The following is a 26,132-nucleotide window of genomic DNA, read 5'->3' as shown; positions in this document are numbered from 1 at the left end:
GCTTTATGGAACAGAGGTGGGAATTTCCAGAGAACTTGAGATCTCCGACCCTCAAGCCCGCAAATACACCATTTTCCCATTTTCACAGGATCAAGCAACACTGTGCATCCAGCACAGCTTGGTATGGAAGCTGAAGAGAGGCAGGACAAGGAAATCACCACGTAACAAGAATAACTTAATTCAGTTTATAGATTTTACTCATTCGCTGCCCACTAAGGCAGCGTTTGCGTGCTCCAACCCTCACGTTACAAGCGTTTAATATCTACTGGGGCAAGCAAATTTGATAAATCCAAGATTATTTATGCCTACAACGTTCAGGAAAAGAAACAGATAAAGAGGCAATGCGGCCAAACCCATGCTTAAACCAACATTTCTGCCCAGGAAGTCAAGATAATGCTAAACCATGAGAAGAAAACCAACAACACACCGATAAATTAAAGAGCCAGAAGAGAAAGATTATCTGATTTAAATTTAAATTATTCTTTTCCCCATACTGTGCAGTTCAGCAGTGCTCAGAGTGTGTTTCTGAGATGAAAATTGCTTTATTGTAGACTTCTTTTCATTATTTTGGGGAGTTGTGGTTCAGACCAGCCTGGAATTGCTCTGCTGGCAGCACAATGGGATTCACAAGTATCCAACGCCCAGTCCTCTGGATTTTCCACGTGTTCCAATCCCATATTCCTCACCCTGCTCCCTAGGTGCTACAGGAAAAAAGAGCATCTGACACAAATGCTGACAAAGGAAAGCTTTTTCTGAGGAGCCTCTAATTTAGAGAAAAGCAAAGAGCTGGTGATTCCCAACCTCCGAGGGAGCTTGCAGGAACAAACCCGCGGGAGTTGCACCTCTGGAAGCAGAAGGAGCTGAGGCTGCTGCTCAGCCCTGCAGTCATCTGGGTCGCCAGGGTTTTCTGGCTGCCTTTTCCTCCACGTGGAGATGATTAATGGAAGCGACTGCCTGGGTCTGTGTGAAATGCCCTCAGCACTGAACTTTTCACACAGGAGGAGTTTTCCAGCCACAGGCTCCCTGGTGCTGCTTGAACTGCCTGGCCTGGCCCTCATCTGCCTCTCACCCCGCTCTTTTCAGCCCATTTTGCTCATTTCTTGCACTAAAAAAAATTGCTCATTTGCTGCACAAACTGCTGAAGCATCAATTATGCGACAGAGATTAAAACGAATATTTTAATGTAGATTCAGGTTGAAGGGGGAAAGAAGATGCCAAATTGTCAAAACACCAAACTCTTTGTGCTTCCAAATGAGCTCTCAAGAAAGGAGCTGCTGGATTGCTGGACTGGAAAAAACCCTTCCATTAAGATGAAGGTAAGACAGATCACAGGGGACATCACAACAAGAGCGGCGCAATGAGCACTGTTAATGTAAAACTGTTCCTTGCACTGATTCCACCAAAAAAAAAAAAAAAAAAAAAAAAGATTTAGGAGAAAAAAAAGCTGAGCTGGCTGACCCTGATAAATGAAAATACATTGGAGGAAGCAGAAGGGTTTGTTTGGGGAAGTCAGAACGGATTGGATGTCAGGAAAAAGTTGTTGCTTGAGTGCAGTGGAGGGAGGTGGAGGTGATGCACGAAGAGAACTTCCCTCAGCTCCCATGGAATTCAAAGTGCAGATTAAAGGCTGCTGATCCCACTGCCATGCAGGCATGGGAGATTCCAGCATCATGCCAGAAAGTGCCATGGAATTACGAATAAAATCCATGCCAAGGAAAGACAACAACAGTCCTGGCAGTTGTGAATGTCTCCAGATACCAACTGCTATTTCAGCAGCAAATTCTACATTGTTCTGTATTTCTCTGTTTTTCTGTGTGCTTTGCAGAGGCAGAACAATCCATTTTGTAAACAATCTTCCAGGAAAAGGCAACAAATAAAAGATATTCTGATCAGCTTTACTGTGATCTACTCCTGGCTGTACCTGCAACCAAGTCCGTCTGTAACCTCCCTTAACATGAGGAAAGGCTTGTGCAACAAAATCTTACAAAATCTTAATTAATTGGCTCCACTAATGAGCTGGGTGTGCATGTGGAGAGGGGGTGTCCCCACAAACGCTGTCTCCTCCTTATCTGATCAGGTTAAACCCTTCTCCTGTAGATCTGGGAGATGATCTGGTTGGAAAAGCATCCTTGGGAGATAGCACAGGAGCTCCCTGCACAGCTGAGGGTGGGCAGAGTGGGGCAGCTCCTCACCTTTGCTGGGCACTGAGAGGTCATAAAAACCTTTCCTTTCTCTGCAAACCTGGCAAAGCATCAGCAGCACCCAAGCAAGCCACCCCAGGAGCTGGCAGGACTGATGGGCTGCAGATGAAGGTTTTCCCCAGTTCCTGCGAGTGCACACGCAGGAACACACACTCCTTTGTTACTCCAGGGTGTATCTGCACCATGTGCAGGGCTGGAGGTTCTGCCACCCCTGGCTGCAACATAAATTCCCAGCACGGGCCGTGCCAGCTCCTCAACGGCCTCTTTGTTCCAGCCCTCCTCCCCTCCACCTCCCCTCTAATTTAATCAAGATGTTTTTAGGATCTACTGCGGGGCTTGCTCGGCTGTTCCGCATTCCACCAAACATTAACGACTTCAGCTTCAAAATATTTGGGGGGGATAATAAAGAGTAGAGCTCAGGAATGCCGTCAACATTTTCTGTCCTGGACCTCCAGCCCCAGCAACGTCCTCTCAAGCCTGACAGAAAGAGGGGATGGCTTCAAAACAAACATTCCCTGGAGTTCCTGAGGTGCTTTCCCCACAAACTCAACGACAGCCAGGAAGGGCTCAAGCCATCGGAGGGTGACTGTGTAACACACCAAGATAAGAGATTCTTATCTAATTTGCTGCCTCAAATGATGTCAGAGGGTGACAGCTGGAACTGGAACCCAAATGTGCTGATTCTGAAACCGCTCTGGAACAGTATCAGGTCTCTGCATCTTCCTAAAAGTAATAATTAAATATGCCTAGGTGGAGGACAAACATTAAATATTCCCATGTTTTTGAACCACCAGTGGAGGGTGGGTAAGGATGGCAGGAGGGGAGCAGGGATGTAGCACAAAGGTGCCAACTCTGCACCTCAGTGGGAGTTTTACTCGTGGCATTTGCGTATCTTCAAATTGACACCGTGATGGAAAAATCTTTTTACAAATGCCCAGCATTTTAACCATTACATTTCTTTCACATGGTGGCTTTCCCATGTGCGGGGTGCTTTAAGATCTGTCATATTCTGGTTCCAGTTGCAGCCAGAGACACAGTGCAGCTGTAAAGTAGGTCATGACAGACCCCTTCAGAGAATTAATAATTCCTCTTCCTTGATTACTGCAAGGCTTTTAACCAACCCATTGTGGATTTTCCATTTCCCATCAAACACCCTGCAGCATACCAAGAGATAAACTGGGGCTTTTCCACCATCAAAGGTGCTAAACAGGAGGAGAATTTCAAATCCTCAGGTTGGTTTTCTTGATTCCAAATGGGGTTTTCTCCCCTTAAATATCCCCAATTTAGTGGATACAACAGGGAAAGGCCCCTGCTCCAGCAGCCCAGGGAGCCTCCCAGCTACAAGCAGAGCAGAAAATGTGTTTTAAACCCAGCAGGGCCAGGGAGCAGCAGGGCAGACAGGTGCTGAGTTGGTACCTGGCTCAGGTCGGAGGCACTGCCTGTCCTGAGGCCCCTCTGCACACAGAATAAATCTGCCTTTCTTCCCATTAACATTTGCCAGTCACTTCACAATTTCTTTATGTAAAAATCTGTCAAACTGAAAAATATCAGTTCAGGCACTGCTCAAAGTGACCGAGGTTTCCCAGTCTGTTCTTTTAAAAAAGGTAATTTTCTTTTTTCCTTCAATTTGAACGAGATTATCAGGCTGCTTCTAGGAAAATCTCAAAGAGACAACACAGAAAGAGTGATTAAAGAGACTGCTGCTCAAAGGTCTATACATGTATAAATAATCCCAAGGGATCCCACTCAAAAGATACGTCTGGAGGCAAGAAAACCTGGTAACCACGCAAGAAACAGGAAGGTTGTTCCATGCAGAGAAATGAAGGGTCACATTAAACAGAGAGGGCGACAGGGGGATAGAGGGAAAAGGGGAAATCAAAGCAGGAATCAGCTCAAATAGGAGAATATTTTGGGAAAAAAATAATATATATATAAATAGCAAAACATAGATATAGAAATGTAGAAATAAATAAATAAAGGGGCCATGCTGAAGGAGGATAAGCAGGAGAAATCAAAGGAGATGAAGGAATGAAAAGGAGCAGACATCAAAAGCAGGATGATCTTCCAGGAGAGGGAGAGGTGACCGGAATAGCAACGCCGGTGGCACCAGGGCTGGAAACTCCAACCCTGTACCAAAGGCAGCCCTAAATGATTAACTCTGCCCAAACAAGAAAATACCACCTCCTCCCCAAGGTGGAACAATTTGTTACCAGCACAATTCCCCCCCCCCCCCCCCAGTTTTATTTGCTGGAAGTGTGGTTATTTCACCATTTATCTTCCTTTTCGTTGGCTGCAGCACAGAATTGCACTGACACCATCCCTGGGGGCAGACAAATCCCAGATTCCCACTGACAGGACCGGGATTCATCTGTAGGACTGTCAGAGCAGCCGGTCCCTGACCAGCAGCATCTCCCACTGACACCTGAAAGTGTTTCCTCAGGAGAAACCAAAACAAGGGCATGGAAAAGTACAGTGCTCCAGGAATTCCTGCACCTCAGCTGAGAGTTTCCAACCCAAACCCACGTTTGGGGCACACAGCTCAGACAGGGGAAGGCCCTGCAGGGAGAGGGACCTGGGGAAGCAAACAAACCCCAGAGGCATGGGAAGAAGTGGCTGACACAGAGAGCTCATCCAGCAGCACTGCAGGGCTGGCTCTGGCAGCAAACACAGCTGCTCTTATCAGTGTAGATAGCTTTGAAGTGGCTGGCAGGCTCCCACCCGTCCCTCACACAGCCAGGACCCTCCTCAGTGTCCCAGCCTGGGCAGGGATCTGTGACAGGACCTGCATCTCCTCGCCCCAGCACAGGGACCCTGTGAGACACAGCCACGGACCAGGCTGGCTTCCCAGGGCGCTGGGAACCCGAACAGTGCCAACACAGACCTCTCAAAGCCCGTGGGCAGCGCAGGCAGCCCTGCTGGGATGCTGGAACTCACTGAGTTCACACTGACAGCAACCCGTCCATGCTCGACCATCAGCTGTGCCCTTTGCAGAGTCCGAGAGTGACCACGCCAGACTCTCACCCTGAGCGCTCTCCACCCCAGCCTGAAGAGACAAAACCCACGTTGCCACCACTCCTGCTGATGTTCTGGATGCAGGAGGAGCTGCTGGCCCCACCTCAGGCTCTGTGCTGCTCCAGCTCCCTCCGCTTTCCCCTCCTCACCGCCACGAGGCCGTGCTCCCTTCCCAGCACAGCCCTTATCACGCACACCCAGCCCCTGTGCTGCCTCCAGCCTGCATCACAGCTGTGCTCTGTCCTTTGAAAAGCTCTCCACACACTGAGAGATGCAGCAACTCGAGAGTTCAGCGACAAAAGGGACGTCAAGCACCTCCTTTCTTCCCTGCCTGTCCTCCCATCTCACCCGCTCCATCCCAGCACGACACAAAACACTGATTTGACAAAAACGGCCCAAGGAGAGGATTTTTATGCCTCAGGATCTGCTTTGGAGTGCCCTCAGCAGATGAGGATCTCTGTGTCACCATCCTCTCCACATCGCCTGGCATTATTTAAAACCCAGTGAGTACTTCCTAAATGTAAATCGGTAGATTCCCTATCAACACCTACAGAAAGGCAGCCTGGCTTTGCCAGCAACTTCAGCCACTTGTCCCTGTTTTTAACTCAGGAGAAGGCAAAAAGGTGGAAAAGGTCCCAATTACTTAAAGTTCAGAGATGCTCTGACAGCTTCTGCGCTGCTTTGGGGATATTTTACAAACGTGCCCCAGAGGGGGTTTATAAATGGGTAACGTTTCTTTAAATCCACGGACTGCAAAGCTGATTTGCAACACTTTAATCACACACCTCATCTGTTTTCTAGCCTGCAGTACCTTCTGTACCAATTCAAACTGCTTCTCGCAGCTCAGGAAGGGAAGAGACTCAAGTGAAAAAGCACAAGCAGGTCCACATTAGCCAAATTTCTCTATTTATCAGCTGCTACCAGATAACAGAGGATGCAATTTTCGGTTTTAACCACCCAGCACAAGTGGAGCAGTAATCAAACACCTGATTTGGCCTTCAGCCAACCTGATACTCCTGGCAAACAGCCAAACAAGTAGCTGGGATTTAGCAACAAATGCCCTTTTGTTTGCACAAATCAACGTGGAGTTTGCCCTTGGCCTGCGAGAAACAAATCAGAGACGTATTTTGCTGTTGATTGGCTATTTATTTGTTTTTATTCAAGTCCTGCTGCCCAAAATAAAGCATAAACACGGGTTTGCCCTGGTTTATAAAACACAGTTGCCATTTCCAGCCAAACTGGGATAATATCAATTTCCAAGTACTGCTTTGCCAAGGCACTTTCCAGGCCACCTTGCTCCAGCACAGCCCTTGTTGAAATTCAGCAAGGAGATTACTCCTCCTTTGGAGGGATTAGAGGAATTGAAGAGTAACTGCCATTCAATAATCCCATGTAAGTATCTAATCAACCATAATGTAATTACCAGAAAGTTTTAAAAGGTCAGAAAAGCCTCAGTGTGACATTACTTGAAAAGGAGAAGATTCCTCCTCTGCTCGGGCAATGACTTAAAAAAAAGAAGTACAAGAGAAACAGAATGTAAAAGTGGAATATACTTTTCATCCTCCATTAAAAACTCAAGGAACAGGCAGGAGAGAGGGAACTCCTCAGATTTTCATTCTCCCAGAGGAATCACACCCACAAGAAGCTGCTGGAACAGGGCACAGGCAGCCTGCTCTCCAGGTAAGACACAACAAGATGCTGCTCCTTCAAGTGCATCTTGACATCAAGCTTCACACACAATATCGAGCATTGTTCATTTTCCAACAGCCTAAACAAACTGCTTTCCACAGGCTTCCTTTAGCTCTTCAAGCAACACGAAATAGCTGAACAATCTCTCCCTTCTCCAGGCCTTGCTAGAGCAGAAAAACTTCCCCAAGCTCAGGACAGGTTGCAGGGGGTGGGAGAGGGGGCAGAGAAATAAATGGCTTTTCCAAGTGAAGGCTTGCAATGACTCCAGCACGTGAAGCAGCAGATGCTGCAGCCATTGGCAAATCTCTGCAGGGACCAGGCATCACCACTGAACAGCACTTCCAAAGCCTCCAGATCGTGTTTCTTTAACTGCAAGAACAGATTCCTAATAGGAAAACCCTCCCACACTGTCCCACCTTCCTTCCCAGGTGGAAATCAAGGGGACAAGGCAAACAAAAAGAGACCTCAGCTGTGTTTTCTCCTTTTCCCAGAAAAGGACAATACATCCTTTTATTATCTAGCATAGCAGAAATTCTCCCTAATTTTTCTTTTAACGGTAATTTCTCCATGGCAGATAAAATTCTGTCTTTAGAGGGTTGTTCTTGACTAATGTTCAGAGTTGAAGAACTGGAATGTTTTTTGCTTATTTAATTAAATCTTCAACATCCATTCAAAACTGTGAAACAGGCTAAGAGGAGAGAAACACAGCCTTAATTTAGACCAACAAATCTCAACTGGCCGCACTGGGGAAAATGACTGAAAAAATCAAAGGTAAGTCAAGCCCAAAGAGGAAAAAATCCCCCAATAAATCGACCCACCAGGAGTAATAGCTGGAATTGCATTTTAGAAGAACCAAAGTAAAAGTTCTGTGCTGTAGCACTCAGTTACCTTCTTGAAGAGGCGTCCTGAGTCCTCGCTGACCTGGACAAAGCGTGGGATGATGTTGTTGAGATAAATGTCACTGAGAGTGGTGTGGTCCCTGCTCTCCCTCTTCACCTGGTTGAGCAGCAGGTTCCAGCAATTCACTGGTGACAGCACATTCTGATCCTTCCTACGAGGACACAAAATAGCAACAATTAGACAGGACTCTACCACGATTCTGGATCTGTCAATGCAGCTGTGGGGCGGGTGGGATGCCGAGGAGCAGAGGAAAATACAGAAAACACACCCTCCGTTACATTTCCCTACATTCCCACGAGTTTTTGCCCCCCAACAAACAGCTCCTGCAAATGCAAGCAGCACTGTGCCAAATGCAGGCTCTAATTTTTCCCTTTGAATCCAGGATTTTGTGCATAAATCAGAGCCTGAGGCAGGGCGATGGCTCCAGTGTCTGACAAAAGGTTTCACAGTCCTGTCTCAAGCATTTGGGTCTTAACCACAATAAAAAAAGATTTCAAGCACCCAGAGAGCTGAACAGCGTCTGCATAGGAAACAAAATGTTGTGTCTCATGTGCAAAGCTCATTAAGTGGAGGCATCTCTCTCTATCTGTCCCCAGCACTCCTAAAAGCAGCTTTATTTTCTCATCTTTGAACTTTCCCCACCTTCTTTGGGCTGATGCACCCAGCAAATGAGCAGCACAAAGGGCAGCAGGGGAGAGGAGAGGAACCTCGGTTTATTTGGGTCAGCATTTCATTTACTGGAAGGAATAAGTTGTCTCTCAGGGCAGCATTTCATCCCAGATGAAAGCTGGGATCTCACAGGGTGCCCCAGCAGCAGATCCAGGTGGAGCCTTAACAACATCATTTACTTCTCTCCAGTTCTGTTTACCATTCATTTACAGCACAAAAATATTTATCTAGAAAAGAGTAAAACCTGTGGGGCAAAGCCAGAGCTCTCCCTGATTATTGTACACAACTCTATTGGGTTTTTTTTCCTCCTAAAAGAAATGCAGTTTAATTTCCATTGAAAAGGGAATATTCTGCACTTGAAAGGACAGCAATCTCTGCTGCAAGAAACGCCTGACATTGGCAAAATGGGAAAACTGAGCCAGGGCAGAGTTTCATTACCCTTCTCATGACACCAACAGTTGGATTTGTGCTGCAATATGGATAATTTTAGATAAAGGGTTTCAGAACAGCTGATCTTGAGGGTTTTTTTATTATTTTTTTCTTAAATAAAAAAACTGGAAAGCTCAGGACTGACTGCAGCTTGTGATCCGGGACTGCTTCACCCACTGACTCAGTCTCTGCCCTCTAAAGCTGGCAGAGCTACAAGTGAAAATTACCCAGCTACCATGAAGAGTTTGGGAATGAAATGTAGGAACAAAAAACCCTCAGACTCTCCACCAGCTGTCCAAAATCCTGCCTCAAAACCCCTCAGAGCCCATTACTGCTCCAGCACCACCAGGAGCAGCCTGGAGGAACTGGGAGCCACCAGCACCAGGAGTCCTGGCTCCAAGAATCCATGGGAAGGAGCAGGGAGCAGCAGGAGCACCTTCCCTAAGGAAGCTGGAGCCCCAAGGAGAAGCAGGAGAGCTGCAGGAGTTAACTGGACAAATCCCAGCTGTCCCAGCCACAACAGCCCCAGCTATTCCAAGGCAGCAAATAGCAGGGATACCAGGAGCCCGTGGAAAGGCTGGTGAGGGCAATGCCTGGTGTCTGCTGGCGCCAGATGGGCTGTTGACACACTCCGTGTGGTTACACATGAAAGGCCATCCTGCAGGGAAAACTCAGCCCCAAGCCCACACGCTCCCAGTGCGCGGCCGGGATTGTCACCTTCGGGATGAGCAGCCACACACGGCCAGATTCTCATTTTAAATTCCTTTAATTTCTTGCTGTCTCTTGGTTTCAATAACCCCTTCAGGGCCTTGCTGAAATGGGCTCCTGCTGTCGTACAGACCCAGCGTTTTCGCGGCAAGGGAGGCAGGCAAAACCACTCCTTAAGTATTTGCTGGTGACAATTTTCCCAGCAAAAAGCAGATACTGAAGGCAGAAGTGAAACAGAACAGGAAAGATTTGCTTCAAACCTCCCAAGCATCCTTTAAAACTCCACACACATTAACTTTTAAAGCACCTCTGGAACTGCAGTTTCTCCTGGGGTGGGACATGGGCGCAGTTTTCCCAACTCGGAGCAGGAGTTCTACAACTGCTCACAACAGAACCTCTTCAATCCTCACCACAGCAGACAGCAGGGAGCAAACTGTGATTCCCATTAACCATTTCAACTCTCCAAGGAGCTGGGAAAGGCACTCTGCTCCCAGCTCCATGTCACCACAGAGGAGGGATGGAGAAGGGAAGGGAAGTATCAATAGGGACTGGCGTGTACAACCATTCTGAGCTCCATTCCCACAGAATGACAGAGTCCCTCTTCACCCTGGAGAGGTAAAACTGATGAGATCAACCCAAAAACTTTAGGATGTGAATATGAACTTTCCCCAAAGTGCTGGTGCCTTCACACCAATAACTTTTTGACTCAAACTTCCCCCATGAGGAGGAAAAGGAAGAAGATGCCAAGATCCGGGTTTATTTCAAGCACTATTTGTCCTCGTGTAAAGATGGTGTGATGATAGCGAATGTGGAGAGTTTATTTAGGTTAGCCTAAATTACAGCAGATCACAGCAATCGGGGCTGGCTGGGAGCAGGAAGAGGAAGCTGAGCACAGATTTTCAGGGAACCACAAACAACGAAGCCCTGTGGTTTCTCAGGTGTTATCTTGATCGGGTCCTGTGCAGCTTCCACTTCAAAGGTTTCGGCTGGGTCTCAAAAAGATCAGAAGGGAAGATTGAGTCTCAAGTATCTGAAAAGTCTTAATTAAATTACTCATTCATACAAGGGACTTGCAGACAACCCAAGATTTATCTGATGTAAGGCAAGCAGGGGAGAGCGACAGACGGCGGTGACACTGAGTTGGGCATTGCAAGGAAACAGCAGAAAAATTACCTTATGTATATAGTCAAATTTTAAAATATAACCAATAACAAAAATAATAAATTAATTTTTTTTTTTAATATCTGAAACACCACCCACAAACCAAGAATAGGAACCCCATGTTTCCCTAAGGAGCACAAGATGAAGGAATGAATCAGATGAGAATGAAAATATTAATAAATAGAAAGGCTCTGTCCAACCTGGCCTTGGACACTTCCAGGAATGGGACAGCCACAGCTTCTCTGGGGGCCCTGTGCCAGGCCCTCCCCACCCTCACAGGGAGGAATTCCTTCCCAGTATCTCACCTAAATTCCCCTCTCAGTTTGAACCCATCAATCCTTGTCCTGTCACTCCAGTTCCTGATGAAGGGTCCCTCCCTCTCCAAGGAATGTCCCACTGTCCATGGGAACAGAAAACTTCCTTGCACTGAATGAGGTGTTTAAAACAACCCCTGAAGTCTCCTGTTCCACCTCCTGATCTCCCCAAAATACTCAGACTTTTCCCAGATGTGTCCAACAGACTTTTCCAAAGCTGGTGCATCCCAGGACAGTCAACTCTGCAAACCCTCAGAGCTGGAGCCAGGCCAAGTGTGAGAGCAGAGATTTAATTGTTCCTCTAAATACTCTTTCAACCCTCTCTGAATTTTGTCCTCTGCAGTGTGCTCTGGCAGGAGAGGCTACAATCACAGCAATGTGGTGTGACACTGGCATCACTGAGATGATGAAAAACAGCACAGAAATCCTCCCTGAGGTTTTACATCCGTTTTTGCTGGTCATGGATCCCCGGCGCTCTGCATTCACGGAGGTCACTGAATCAATGAATGGTTAATGCTTACAAAAACCTTCCAAATGGGGTTATTTGACAGGCTCAGAATAAAACGTGCAGGACTCAGCTGCAGCAAAAAGAACCACAAAAATAGCCTATGACAATGTTTATTATTATTAATAATAATAATGTAAGTGAAGTCCACGTGACCCAAATGCTTTTGTCAATTCCTCTCTCACAACCTGTATCATCTCTGCTTCAAAGAAATCATTTTACTTTTAGGCAAATTAAAGTTGAACTTCCCTGCAAGCTGCTCATTCAAATCCACATCTGATTTTCCCTGACACAGCTCAGTGTTAACTGCAAATTTTGAGAATTACAAGCATGGACATCCATGCTGCTCCCTGCCCTTCTCTTCCAAAAGATTCCAGTTATGAACATCTGTTGTTTACAAGTGCTCAGCCTGAAGGTTGCCAGACTTATTCTGCATCTTCTACTTCAAGGCAAAGGCTGCCAGAAAGCCATCTGAATTTCATGCTGGGATATCCTGGACATTCAGCTCTCCAGCTGACAATTGCTACTCAGGATCCCGCTTCCAAAGACTGTCTTGATTTAAAATATGGCCTTAAAATAGCATTGTCTCTTCTTTTTTCTTCTTTTTTTTTTTCCTTTTTTCTTTTTCCATTTTCTCCCTCAAAAGCAATCACTCAAGATTTGCCACGGTTTTCATATTGTTGACTGATGATTTGAATAGGCAAATGCCTCCAGGACAAAAATCACATGAAAAAGGAGAACTGAAGCCTGAGGTTGAAGGTCCCAGGGTCTGAGTGCAGTGGGACAGAGCCTTTTTTTGGGGCTTGAAGTCACACCCAGCCCTGCAGCCTGCAGGGACCCCCAGACCCAAGAGCCACGTGTGAGATGGACGCTCTGATTTACACCTTAGGTACCAAAGCTGGGGCCAACAAGCTCCTGTAACAATCACAGACTTGGGCTTTGAAAGGGTGTTTCCCAACAGATACTGAGGGATATACAACATATACACCAAATATCGTGGATGACTGTGCCCTTTAATAGCCTCTTCTAACTGAAAAAAAGCCACTTTTAAAAGAGAAAAGGCACAGTGAGGCCTAACAGCCATGGCAGAGCAGTTAAAAGCAAGTAAAACCTGGGCTGTGTCCAACTGCCATCAACTCCTGTGTCACCCTGGCTAAATCAATCTGTTCCCCTTCTTCAGAGACATCAGATGAGGATAACACACACCTACCCCTGTAAATCATTTAAAAATGCTCCAGTGAAGCTTCAAACTGAGCACTCTGTTGGGCACCCTCTAAGCCCAGCCCCAGCCAGGCTCAGTTTGCTGCCCAGACCCAGCCACCCCCATCTCAAAACCCATTTGGAGAACTCTCCTGCAAGGAAAGGCTCAGAGAACTGGGTTTGCTGGGCCTGGGGAAGAGAAGCTTCGGGGTGACCTCACTGTGCCCTTCCAGTGCCTGAAGGAGCTGATGAGGATGATGGAGAGAGATGATTTACAGGGGGCTGGAGTGACAGGACAAGGGGAATGGCTTCAAATTGACAGAGGGCAGGTTTAGAAGGGATATTGGGAAGAAATTATTTCCTGTGAGAAACTGACACAGGTTGCCCAGGGAAGCTGTGGCTGCCCCATCCCTGGAAGTGTCCAAGGCCAGGTTTGGAGCTACCTGGGATAGTAGAAGGTGTCCAGGATGAGATTTAAGGTCCCTTCCAACCCAAACCAGTCTGGGATTCCATGTAAACGTGGCCACCTGATCAACTCTGAGACAGCCACATCTAAGAAAAATAAACCTCACTAGGTTTTGAGAAGCCCCACTGCAGCCTGCACCTCCCACACCGCTCTTTCCGTGAAACCTGTGCTCTTCCCAGCGTGGGGATGGCTGCTGGAGGAAGCCACACAATCCAATTTCAGGGGTCAGCCTGAAGCCTCCTGCCCTGGAGAGCGTTCCCTTAAACAAAGAGAGTGCAGCAATGACACAAGAGCTGCAGAGCAGGAACACACATGTTCACACAAATGACAGGGTGGCTGCCTGACAGATTTCCTCCTGGCCTGTGTGTCAGGAGATCTAAAAACGGGATGTGCCGTGGGGAGCAGGCAGGGAATGATACGGTACCTCCCGACATAATTACCAGGTTCTGGAGAGAGCAGGCTATTATGGGGTATTTATAGGGTCAGAGCCAGGCAATTACAGAGCAGCACCCGCCTGGGCTCCTCTCCCAGCCGTGTAATCCCAGCTCCTGAGGAGCAGGGAGCTGATGGCTGGCTTTGATCAAACGAGGGGCTCCCAGTGGGATTCCAGCTCCAGCATCTCCACAAGAGATGCCAGCCAAGATACTCCCTGTGATTCAGACAGAGCAGCATTGGGGACAGGTGATTACAATGGGAATTGCTTCCTGACAGACCCCTGTGGCATTCTGACACTTCTGACTGGCACGGCCAGCACACAAATGACCAAACAAGGGCTGCATGGACAGCCTGACCTGTGCCACTGCTCTGACCAACACTGCCCACACACCCAGCAGCCTCAGACTTTGTGTTACTTTTCTCTTATTCCAACTCTTGACCAAATTAATTTGTGTATTTAGGACTCAGACCTTGCAGGGAGAATGTATTCCAAGAGCAAGGCATTTTTCTGGCAGGAGCAATCTGCTGCTAAAGTAAGTGAAATCAGGAGCCTGAGCAGCACCAGCCCTCTCACTGCAAATCCTGCAGGATTCTCTTCAACTCTGATCAAAACTTCCACATTATAAATTCATTCTAAATCCCCAAACATAAGGTAAGTTCTATGCAACTTTCTCAAGCTGAATATGAAAGTGTTTCTGATGGGATGTTTCATACCACATAATATGAAGAAAATCACCTCAATTTTCACCAGAAATAACAACAAAATCAACTGAAAACACCGATCATACTGCAGAGGAAAATTGTCATTCAAGACATCATCTCTTTAGTGCCATCTTAAAGGCACGTGCAGGATGTGCACAGTTTATAGTTGTAACAACGCTTTCCCTCCAAATGAAAAGAAGAAATCCTTCACACTCTGACAGGGCTATGGCTATGCAGAATAACTCTTCCCCAGTCTGTCAAATAGCTCTGCTCTGGAGCCAGGCTTTCCTCAGAGTGCAGCACAACGTGTGCTCTAAATGAGGACTGAAGTGAATGACATCAAAGCTGTGCAGACAGGAAACTGAAATGGTGCCTCCTTAATGGCTTCCACAAAAAGAGCTGCTGCTGGAAACGGGAAGCTGCTGTGTCCCCACATCCCTCCAAACACAGCAACAACACAACACAAACACAGGGAGAACGTCCCGACCCAAACAATGCGAAAAGTGACGCTGCACTTTGGGCGGGGGCAGGCCCAGATGGATCCTCTCAGCCCGAAATGTCCAAAGCAGAAATGATTCAGATCCCAAGGCTGCTGCTGCTCCGTGTTTTCCCCAGCTGCTGCCCTGACAACACAACCCAACAAGGCTGAGCACTGCCCAGATGTGAACCACGGCAGCGCCGTGCTGGGCTCACGTGGCCGCGCCATGCAGCCCCTTCCTCACCCTCTCCTGCAGCCCCTTCTCCTGGGAAAAGCACCTCAGAAGAATCAGAAGGATGTGAACCCGTGAGACCAGGTTCCATCTGCATCAATCATCCCAGCTCAGGTAAGTGGGGAAGAACCAACATCCCGCAACAAGCCCAGCAGCACGGCCTGACCCGCTTGTAAATGATGCTTCAGGCAGGAGAGTCAAGAGATTGTCAGTAAGGACATGTTTAGATTTTAATGGAGTCCCACCAGCTCAGTATCCAGGGATTCCCCCACCCACAGCGGCTCAGCTCTCTCTGGAAGTGCTACTGGTCTTATTTCTCTGCTGTTTGAAGTGATAGTAGCAGAGCTGCAACACAACTCCCACACAGAGCGTGTGTGGGATCCTAAAAACGGAGAACTGACAGCATGAACAGATCAGAAGGAGTTTCCCTTCAGAAAACCAAAGCCATTGACACTGAAGGAAATCCTGGCTTTGCTCACCTTTCCCAAGAAAATGACTCCTTTTGCACATTCCAGTTCTTACATCCCATTCCCGATTAACAACACACGACCTACCAGGAATTACTGACATGAAGTGAGCAGCCAGGCTACCCACAAACAGGGAATGGCTTCTGTGTCCAACACAAACCTGGGGAACGTTTGGCTCTGGAACTCAGAGCAGTGCTGGTGCCTACTTTCCCTGTAACAACTCTCTTTTCCATTCCTGTCCTTGTAAATCAAATTCACAGCAGGGGAAAAAAAGGGCAGAAACAAAAGGCAAATACTCTACTTGAATTGCTGGTCTTTGGTGCTCCTAGTTTTAGCCAGGAATCTCTCAGCCAACTTCTCCAAATTCCTTGAGTAATCCATCTCAATCTCTGCCTTCTTGCGGAAGAAATCCTGCAAGTCCTGCAGTAACTGGACCCGAAGCTCACACTGCTGGTCAAGGCATTTCAGCTGCTCTACCAACTGGGCACGGATCTCTGCAACAAATAAAAGCACTGCAGATTAAACACAATCCCACCACAGAAAACACCATCACAATTCTCCAGTAAAACATCGTTAAAAAATATGTTCCCTCGTTAGCGTCAGCCAGGCTCCCTTGTGGTGATTAACACTATCTGCAGGCAGAAAATGACTGGGGTTGCATCTTGGATGCACCAACGGCAGCAAATCCATCCCAAGGCCTGCAGTCTGGTGCACAGCGAAGCTTTGTTGCTGAAATGTGCATCAGTTACAAGTGTCAAGTGCACTTTTGGCATGGGGAACGAGTGGTCACTGCCTAAAAATGTACTGAATCTCCGTCTGGAAAAAGGACCGAATGCTGCAATCCCCCACGTCAGCTCAGCAAATCACTTCAGGGAATTTCTATCAAATTCCTCTGCAAACTACTCCTGATGCAGAAATCATCAGACGTTGCACATTCTGGGACACTCCCCAAAGGCACCAAATTCAGATTATTCACTTTGCTCCTGAGTCTCCAGCTGTGCAGCTCATTATAAACCAAGCCATGAAAGAGATGAAGAAACCCCTCTGGAGAGCCAGCACCAGAGCACTTCCCATTAGGGAATCATCTCCAGGAAGGCTCCTTTTCTTTTAAAAATATCTGCAAGTAACATTTCTCCCATAAAGCACACATACAGGTGTTAATATTATAATTAATTATTAATACAGATTCATAATCATCACAGCGTAACTATTACGAATGTCTCTATGTTAACACAGTATTTTACAAGTTTTCAAGCATTTTACAAACATGAAAGCTTCTCCCATTCACCCTGTGCTCTCCTTATCCCACTGATCCTGCATTTGAGGGACAGAATAGTAAAATGACTCACTCACGGTCAAACAGGGCAAGAAAACACAGCAGAAGTGTGTCAGTCCCAGTCTGAAAATGCAGAAATATTCAGTGATGCAGCCAGCAAAGGCTCTTTGGCTTTTACACAGGCAATAAACTCAACATGCAATCAATAAAATGTGCCCTTTCATCTAAAGGTCTTTGAGCAGTCCAACTGCAGACATTTGCCACGGCCTGACTGTGAGTGCTGCTCCCTCCAAAGGTTTTCCAAGATGTGTTGTTCCAGGCTGAATCCCGAACCAGCAATAAAACTGCAGGTTCCCAGCAGTCACAGCTTTCCTCACACCTCCACACTGCGACTGCAGGCGCCCACAACTCCATCACCACAAGGGAAGGTGGGCAGGGATCACTTCCCAAATGCAATTTCTTTAAAAATCAACGACTTCACTGCTGATTCCTGAAATACAGAAAATCACGGAGAGCAGCTTGGCTCCTCTTTGAGTTTGTCCCTCTGCCCAGGGAAAAAAAAAAGCCATCTGGACCTCCATGGTTTCATTCCTGCCATGCACTCCCAGGATCAGTTGCCTCGGATCGTGCTCACATCTGCGGGAACAGTTTTAGGGAATCCGGGATTCGCCGCGAACAAAACCCCGCATCTTTATTTTAGGGACTCCAAAACCCAAACCATATGTATGAAAACACAGCTCCCAGTCAGGCTTGCCAAAGAGAAAAAAAAATAAAATAAAATCTGCACAAATGTGGGGTTTTCAAGCTTGAAGATGACCTTAATTAGCACTGAATTTGGTGGTTCCAAACTCCTCAGCCTGTGGTATCCAGGGGCTTTTGCTGCAAGGAGGAAATACAGGCAGCAAGGTTGTTGAAAGGGAGGAGTCAACACCCTAATGTGGGGGCAAAGCTGGGCAGGTTTATTTTTTTTCCCCAGGAGAGAATCTTAAAAACCAGAAAACCTGTGTTTCTTCATCAGGAAACACAGCTACAGGCAAACACATCAACCTCAGCTGTCCGTGCGCTTCTTTAACCAAAACCACTCCAGCATCGCCGATTCCCCGGCTCAGGGATGCCCCAGCTCAGCAGGAGGGGTGTGAGGTCACCCCAGGCAGGGCTCAGCACCCTCCAGGGATGGCTGTAAGGGTGCTGAGGAGACAAATCCACGAGGAACCCGACCCTGGATGCGCAGGGAAGCACGAACCACGCCAGGTAAAATCTGCACGCTGCATTTACCTCAACATTGGAGATTCCTTTGCTTTTGCGCTGCCTTTGTTCTTTGCTCCGCCCCAGCTGGTGTTTCAGGATTGGCAGGGCCTGGGAGGGCCACGGGGAAAGCTGGGATGCTCACACACATCAGGCCCGCCAGCACTTATGTAAAAATTTGCTGCTGATGCTCAACATGTGCTGCACACATTCAGCTCGAGCCCCAGCCACAAACCCACTCCAGGATTTGCAAGGCTCTGCACGAGTGACAGGTTTAACCAGGGAAATGCAAACCAGACACCCCCATCCCACCTGAGGCTTTGCCATTAAGACTTTTTAAAGCAAAGGAAGTGATAACAGCACTAAAATTGTCAGGAAGGTGGTGTTTCCTTGCTGCCGTCACTCAGCTCTCCTGATCCTTAGCCTGACACTCACCTGCAGGTCTGACACCCAAAAAGGAACATTCTTCAACACAAGAAGTATTAGAAAGCTCTTCCTCCCTTTGTGTCTTCTCCTCCACCCTTTCCTCACCAAAAGGGATGTTCCCAACACAGAAACAACTCTGTGACCTTTCCAGAAGCTACTGGACAAAAGACACTAATTTTAGTAAGTTGAGGACTTATTGAAAGGGATCCCAAAATACCTGAGCAGATCTGGTGTTTTCTGCTAAGCACATTAAGAAACTCAGGATTCAAATGCAGCAAATATTTTGTTTGCCTGTGATGTTTTAATTTGTGCATTTAGGGATTGCTCATCTGCAGTTTTTCAGAACTCAGCAAACCCTCTTAGCATGGATGAGCAGCAGAGACCACGTGTGAAAAGAGGATTGGGGTAGGGATGGCAAAGACCAGATTCAGCTCAAGCAGATCATGGTATGACCACCCACCCTCCTCGGTGCCTCAACTGAGGGATTTTTTATGAGGGCAACAACCCAGCAAAACTGGACATTCTCCATCATGTTCTCAATTGGAAAACCACCTTCGGGAGCAAAAGTAGAAACGCACAGGACCACTTCCAAAAAACCAGCAGCTCTCAAAGACAAGAAAGAAGATCAGCAGAGCACGAGTGTTTTAATTAGAAAACCAAAACGCAGCTCGAGCTCTCGGCTCTCGAGGTGGGACCCTTCACACACAGCTCCCTCGCTGAACAGCAGCAAGAACCAGCAACTTCTCCTCCAGTGTGAAATGCGATATCAGCACTTTTCCTTTATAAATAAAGGCAGTGTTTTGGAGGGGAGCAGTGACAGCTGATCGGGCTCCCGCAGGGAACAATGAGCCATTCAGCCCCGGCTTATCGAGTCCGCGGCGCTGGGCCGGAGCGACGCAACCTTGCTCATCTTTCAAACACACACCCCGCAGTCCTCTGCCACAAAATAAAATCAAGAATGCAGGAATTTCCTGAGTCTTACTGGGCTTTCCAGAGTATAAAGTGCCTGCTTGTTTTCCCACTGCTTACACAAGCAGAAGATATTTTTTTCGGCCCTGCTCCGAGCACATCCCCCGGCGGAGTCGGGGCCGTGCGTGCTCTAACCCGAGGGTCACCGAATTACACGGGACCTTTTCATGTCTCCAGTCACAACAACCACTCCAGTCCTGAACCCACCGCTTCTGCATCTTTTAATTTGCACAGGTTATTAGGTTAACAGCCACTTTAAACACCAAAAAAGCCTTTCCCCCTCCTTTCCTTTAAACCTTGGCAATCCCACCCACTGTGATCATTGAAGACAAGGAACAACCTCCTGAAGACTCTGCTCCCGCTGCCAGTGCTTCAAGTGCCTGAAGGTGAATAAGCACACGATGAATTCAAGGTCAAGATGCCTGTGGCAAAATTAGGATTAAACACCAGGTATTCTTATTGTAAGCCGTGCCCTGTATTGCTGAATTCTGTCTATTGTATCTCCAGCTCACGTGGCTGACAACTACATAATGCAAACATCCTCAGTGGCCACAGAAAGTTTTCCATCCACTTAAAACAAACCATTTACTCGTTTCCATCACCAGATCATAAAGTCACCTGGGTCACCAAGGGACAGACCATTGTATAATCCCGGAGAGTTGCGTAACTTGACTTCTATCCATCCTGCAACCACCTTTCCAACATCTCTGTAGCACGCAGGAGGCAGGTCCAGTTTATAATGAATTCAGGGGTAAGGAAGGATCTTCTGCCTTCTATATTTTAGTCACATTTGTCATTCCCTGCCCAGAGAAGCTGTGGCTGCCCTATCCCTGGAAGTGTTCAAGGCTAGGTCGGATGGAGCTTGGAACAACCTGGAAGGTGCCCTGGTGGAATGAGATGAGCTTTAAGATCCCTTCCAACCCAAACCATTCCATGATCCTCAACATCCTCAAGCCACAACAAACACAGCACGTTTCTGCAGAGCTCCTGACAAGAATTTGTGTTTTCATCAAACAATTCCCCCCAGCAGGAGCAGGGGGATATACCCAGCGACTGAGACTGCACCTTGCTCGTGTACAGCATGCAACCTCCACCTTCTGAAAAAGAACTTCCCAAACATGACTTTTTAAGGCTTAAGCATCCTAAAAAGCTGGAATATGGAACCAAATCTTCTGTACCAACTTGTTCATTCTTCCACAGGTCGTGCAGGGACCTAAGAAAGGGCGACCTCAGACCCAAGAGCCCTCCTTGCCCGGTCACCTCGTGCACTCTAAGCAACGTTCCTGCTCCAAGCAGGATCACATCCCTCCCTAGGAAGGGTTTCAGCTCTTCCCAGGGATAAGCTGGAACCACTCTAACTGGATAGCAGCAGGGTGAATCACAGGCTGCCAGCACAGGGCACCAGGAGAAGGCACGAGCAGCCCCAGCTGCTGCTCAGTATCTCACCCATCTCCCTGCATCCACGCCGTGGCTTTCCCAAGGAGTCCCCGCCCCTCTCCCGAGTGCCACGCTGTATAAAAAGATGACAAGCTTGGGAAAGGAGTGGGATGGCAGCAAAACAGAACCACCAAGCCCCAGCTCCCGCCCAGATGAAACAGCAATGCTCTCACCCACACGGATCCGCTGCTCCGAGCGGAGCCCAGCTCCAAACCGGCCGTGCCCGAGTGGTCCCGCAGCCGGCCCCTTCCCATGGCAATGCCACAGGACCTCAACACCAGCAGGAGCCAAGCCACAGCCCAGGGACAGCAGGACCCAGGCAGGAATGGGAAGGTGGCAGCCAGCACTGGTGTGTGGCTCAGTTATCCCTACTAAGAAGGAATCACACTCGAGGAGCACTAAAATGCACGCCCAGCCTAACACGAGCTTATCTTTCAGGCTCCTCGCAGCATAGGAAAGGCAAGAAAGGCCAAAATGAATTTAAAATCCACTTCAAACAAAGCTGGAGCTGCGATTTTCGATCTTGTGCCTCATCCTTTTTTCAATCCCCATCTCCTGGAAGCTGCCATGCGCTCGGGTGCTGAACATCAGAATGAGATGTCCAGGCATCCCCTGGGGAGACTCCACGGAAGTCAAATGACAGATTACAGCTGGGTTTGAAGCCAACACTCCATTCAGTTTCAAAAAGTTAAAACCATCCAACACTACAACTTGTGAGTAAAAGCAGTAACTGTTTAAATACACAAGTAACTTTAGAAAATGCGCTGAATCAGATATTTTGACATGTTCTCACCACATCACTAAATTATTCCCATTTCCCCTGCCATCACATATGAGAGGCCGTACTCCAAGAGTGAAGGACTTGGTATTTCTGACTATTTTTATTGGTACATGATTACAAACAGGGCTGTGACTAATGACAGGCCCAGCCCAGCAACCCCAGTGTGGCTGGGAGGTTTAATGACTTAGAAAAGCCTTTATATATTAACAGCAAGAATTCCAGTGAACAAGCTGTGTCACCAGCCAAAAGCTGTTGATCATCACAGCCTTAAGAATCTCTCTGGTAATCTAAAAGCTCGGCTTTGAAGTGAAAAGGATATAAGGGGAGGAAATACAGCCTTTTGTTTAAGACCAGAGCCAGGAGGGAGACTCAGGTTCACAACCACTGTAAGCCCCGGAAAAGGTAAATATTCTTTCTACAGCCAGATATTCCATTTGAGAAATAATAGCAACGGGTAACACACACTGACAAGAATCCCTTTGTAGTTATAAATATATAAACAGAGCTGGAGGTGTTGGGAGCTGAAATTCTTTCCAACAGAGATTGATGAAATCATTTTGAGGTGCAAGACGAGTGCTCAGAAATTTGCATTAATGAAGTGAAAGAAGAGGACGCCAGACGTGCTTAAAAGCAAAAATTAAGGCTGGTCTCGGTCTCAGGGAAGAACTGAGGACGTTCAGCTTTTATTTCCTTACCTACACCCTAATTTATGTGCATCTGTAATTCCTTGGGGCTCCCAGCTTTTCCAGGCACCATACAAGTGCCGCTTGCAGGAGCATGGCAGCCGCTGCCTCTGCCTTGGGTGATGCCTCAGCACAGCTGGGACCTGGAAAATTTGTAACTTTATAAAGAATCCCACTGGCCACAGCAGCCTGGACATTGGTTGTCCACATCCACACAAAAAAAAACCAAACCCAAATCATCTGATATTCCCAGACTGCAAACTGATGTGAGGCTTCAGACCTGCAAAACTTCTAAGTAAATGCTCAGAATCCTGCAATTAAACATGTTGACAAAGTTGCCAAGGTATTTAAGCCATGCATTATTCAAATTAAATATTTAAATTTTTTTTTCTGTCTAATGAAGGTCCCCTTTGCTATCATCAAAACACAGGCCATGCTGTTGACTTTTGGGGAGGATGTTTAAAACCAGAACCCAGATTAAATTCCCCTGGGCAGGGATTCATGGCCCTAATGCCAACAGCAGAACGTGAGCAATTCCTCCAAACAACCCTGATAAGGGTAACATGTTTGAGTACATCAGGTAATAATACTCTATTTTTAGCTTCTACAACTGTTTATTCAAAAGAAATAAAAGTTTATCAATACATTTCAAATACCCACGTGCAAACAGCAGGAACACTGCAGCTCCTCCTCTCCAGGAAGTTTCACAGCTATTTTAGGGTTGTCTGTACTCAGTTAAAGGTTTTCCCCCAACTGACACCAAGCCAAAATATAAAAACCTCAGGCAAAGCTTTGTTTATGCTTTCCCACTTTCTGGATGCTGGAAAAAACGCCATGGGCAAGTAGTAAAACTACATTTTATCACTGTTTTGCAGCATGGAATTACAGAATAAACAATTTAAGAGTCATTCTGACACTATGGACTATTATTGCAATCAAAGACAACACACACACATCCCCCAGTTCATAGTTTCAAGATTCAGAGAATAATTTTAACTAAAAAACCTCTTTGTAGCCTCCTGTAGTGAGCACCCCGAGTGTTGTGTGGCCCTGGGAGGCAGGAATTGCTTTGGGAATTATGTTCTCCAAACAACTTTTTAATAGTTATTTCAATGGTTTCCTCTCCTGCAGGGTGACAAAGTCAATACTGCAGAGATGGCCAAAAAATTGGTGAATATTTTTAATATAGAGGAGGTTTTTTTTCCCCTGCTTTAGTTCCCTTTCTGCTTCTGGCCCAGGGCAAACCAAGTCTCCCTGCAGCACCAAACTCAGGTATTTTCCATCACACTCCCCTACTGCTCACCCAAACCTTTCTCTCAGGAAGAGGAGAGTCCTTCCTCAAATCCCGCTGTGTTAATCACATTAAAAGAAAAGCGGTTATCAGTGCAAGGAGCTGGAGATGTGCTCCCAGATACTACCAACAACAGGGAGTAAATGCAGCAAGCAGTGAAGCTAAGCATGTGCTGGACACATTTCCAATCCAACTGCTCCTGATTTCTCACAAAGCCAAGGCTGGTTATGACTAAAATGTGAAATGTCTCTGGATCCTTTCAGGGAGGGAGGGCAGGAGTGGGGATTTCCAGCGCGTGTTGCACAAGGATCACGCTCCAAGGAAGGGAAGTTTAACTCCTGCTCCTCCCACCAGCCCTTGGCCCACCCCAACCCCACCACTGCCACTTCCATCCCCACTGCCACCACTCTTTAACACCTTAAACATCACAGAAGAAGTTTTGAAGGAATGGAACATCCAGTTCGGGGAAGGCGCACGAGCAGTGATCAATCCTGGGCCTCCCCAGGGAGCATCGGAGTGCGAGAATGAATCCGAGTGCCCCAAAAGTGTGGGAAACGTACAGAAACACCCTGCAGGAACCACGGTAATAATTCATTTGCAAGCCATGAGCTGCCTGGGCGTGGAGAGGGAGGGAGCCAGGGCTCTTCCCTTCAGATTTGAATGAAGAATGTGGCACTGCCGTGCCCACAAAGGACCTCAGGTTCCTTTGTACAGGGAGAGGCTGCACTTGCTCTCAACAGAAATCTCTGTTTATTCTAGAATAAACCCAACGGGAAGAGGCAGCAGAACAGGTCCAGGAGAAAAAAGCTGAGTTAAGATGCTGCTGATCTGGAGCAGCTCCTGCTCCTCTGCTCGGGAACATCCTAGCTCTGTGCAGGACCTCCTGGATCCACCTGGAGCTGTGTCAGGGGGGTTGGAGGGATATCAGGACAAGGTTCCTCCCCCAGAGGTTGGTCAGGCACTTCCCTCTCCCCAAAACACAGCCCTGGAGTGATGGGTGGCAAAACTCTTTGCAAAACAGCCCAGAAATATTTGCTTGTCTTTTTGTTTTGTCCCAAATCTCTGGCGCAGAGAGGTGGATTTCAGGGTTAGGAAGAAGAAAAAACCCAACCCTTTCTTATTTTAAAAAGAATTCTGGCACGTTTCTCCCAGCTCCTCTTTCTAGCAGTTTCTGTTGTGCTTTCCTGGCTTATTTTAGAGAGAGTTTCTGTCTGCAGCCCTTCACCTCCCTGTCCTTCCTCCTGGCTCCACACTGTAGTAGCTGTTTAGTAGCTCTTTAGTTGCCACAACTCCAGCCTAGAACCTTACATATGACTTCCTTCTAAGCGTTAAGATTTCCTCTGCTGCTGCTGATTAAAAGAGAAGTTAAACAAGGGCTCCTTTTACCTTCCAAAACTTCTCCAAGTGTTTCAGCTGTGCCGTGTCAAACATTGTGAAGGCTTTATTTTAACGGTGGAACAGCCCTAAACTGAAGTGAATTATTCATCAGAAACGTGTAATGTGATCATTATTTCTGGCATTTCCCATATGCTCTCGGTGCCTCAGTTCACCTCAGGAATCCCAATTTCAGCTCTCTACACATCCCCAGAGCGCCACATTCCAGTGCTGCACACACAGACGCATCCGGAGGTGAGAACGCAGCAGCCACACACACACACAGACAGATGAAATCCTCTACAGCACTAATTATTTCTTCAGGAAAACAGTCCAGGGATGGATCAAATTCCCCAGACCCAATTCCCGGCCGCCTCTGCAAAAACTTAGTTCATTTGATATTATAATTTTTTATTTATCTGTCACGGGTGCTCAAAGTTTGGAAATGCTAAAGAATGTGGGATGCAAGAACCCAGAAGCAGCATTAACATGAAAAATCCCTATTTCTTCCCCATCCACAAGACCTGAGAGTTGCTCTCTTGCACACGATTATTTCATGCAAAGAAACATCAAGTATATTTGTCAAATGAATAAAATTGCTAGAACAAAAGTGGCAATTTACAACTTACATGCCTTAATCTCTTCAATTAAAGGAAAATCCTTTGGTGAATTATGTCAGATATTAAGAGATACAAACAGAATGATTAATGCCGCTGTCTAATTGAATTTCACCTCAGGATTTCTTTGCCTCCCTCTCCTCTTTGGTACCTAACATGTTAACATGAATAAATGATTGAGAAAGAAATGAAGAGAGGAACAAAAGGGGACATGTAAACACTCCTCAAGCACAGCACAGCAAACTCAATTTCAAAATCACTTCCAGCAGGCTGCCAAATTCCTGGGCTGTCTTAGGCAGCGAGGGGAAAGTCACATACACGTGGGGTTGGTTTTTTAATTGCATGGACAAGTTTCACCCTTGCTTTGTGTTAAAAAAAACCAACACCAATTCACCTGGAATATTCCTTAAAGATGCAAAAGAAAGGAGAATAGGATGAGGCTTCATTTAAAAATCCAGTAATTAT

At 47.0% G+C, this 26,132-nt stretch overlaps 1 protein-coding gene across 5 annotated transcripts in view; it reads right to left on the bottom strand.

The window, feature by feature from the left end:
- SRGAP2 (SLIT-ROBO Rho GTPase activating protein 2) overlaps positions 1–26,132 on the bottom strand; it is a 97,449-nt gene that overhangs the window by 49,808 nt on the left and 21,509 nt on the right. For all 5 annotated transcript variants that reach the window (XM_048327716.1, XM_048327718.1, XM_048327721.1 and 2 more), the window contains 2 exons: positions 15,870–16,062; positions 7,791–7,953 (listed from right to left, as the gene is read on the bottom strand). In XM_048327716.1, the coding sequence (XP_048183673.1) occupies positions 7,791–7,953; positions 15,870–16,062 (356 nt within the window). The remainder of the gene's footprint in view (positions 1–7,790; positions 7,954–15,869; positions 16,063–26,132) is intronic.

Source organism: Corvus hawaiiensis, chromosome 24, assembly GCF_020740725.1.
Source record: "Corvus hawaiiensis isolate bCorHaw1 chromosome 24, bCorHaw1.pri.cur, whole genome shotgun sequence".
In the NCBI taxonomy this organism is placed as follows: Eukaryota; Metazoa; Chordata; class Aves; order Passeriformes; family Corvidae; genus Corvus; species Corvus hawaiiensis.
Note: the sequence above shows the minus strand (reverse complement) of the source record. Positions and strands in the feature narration are given on the sequence as shown.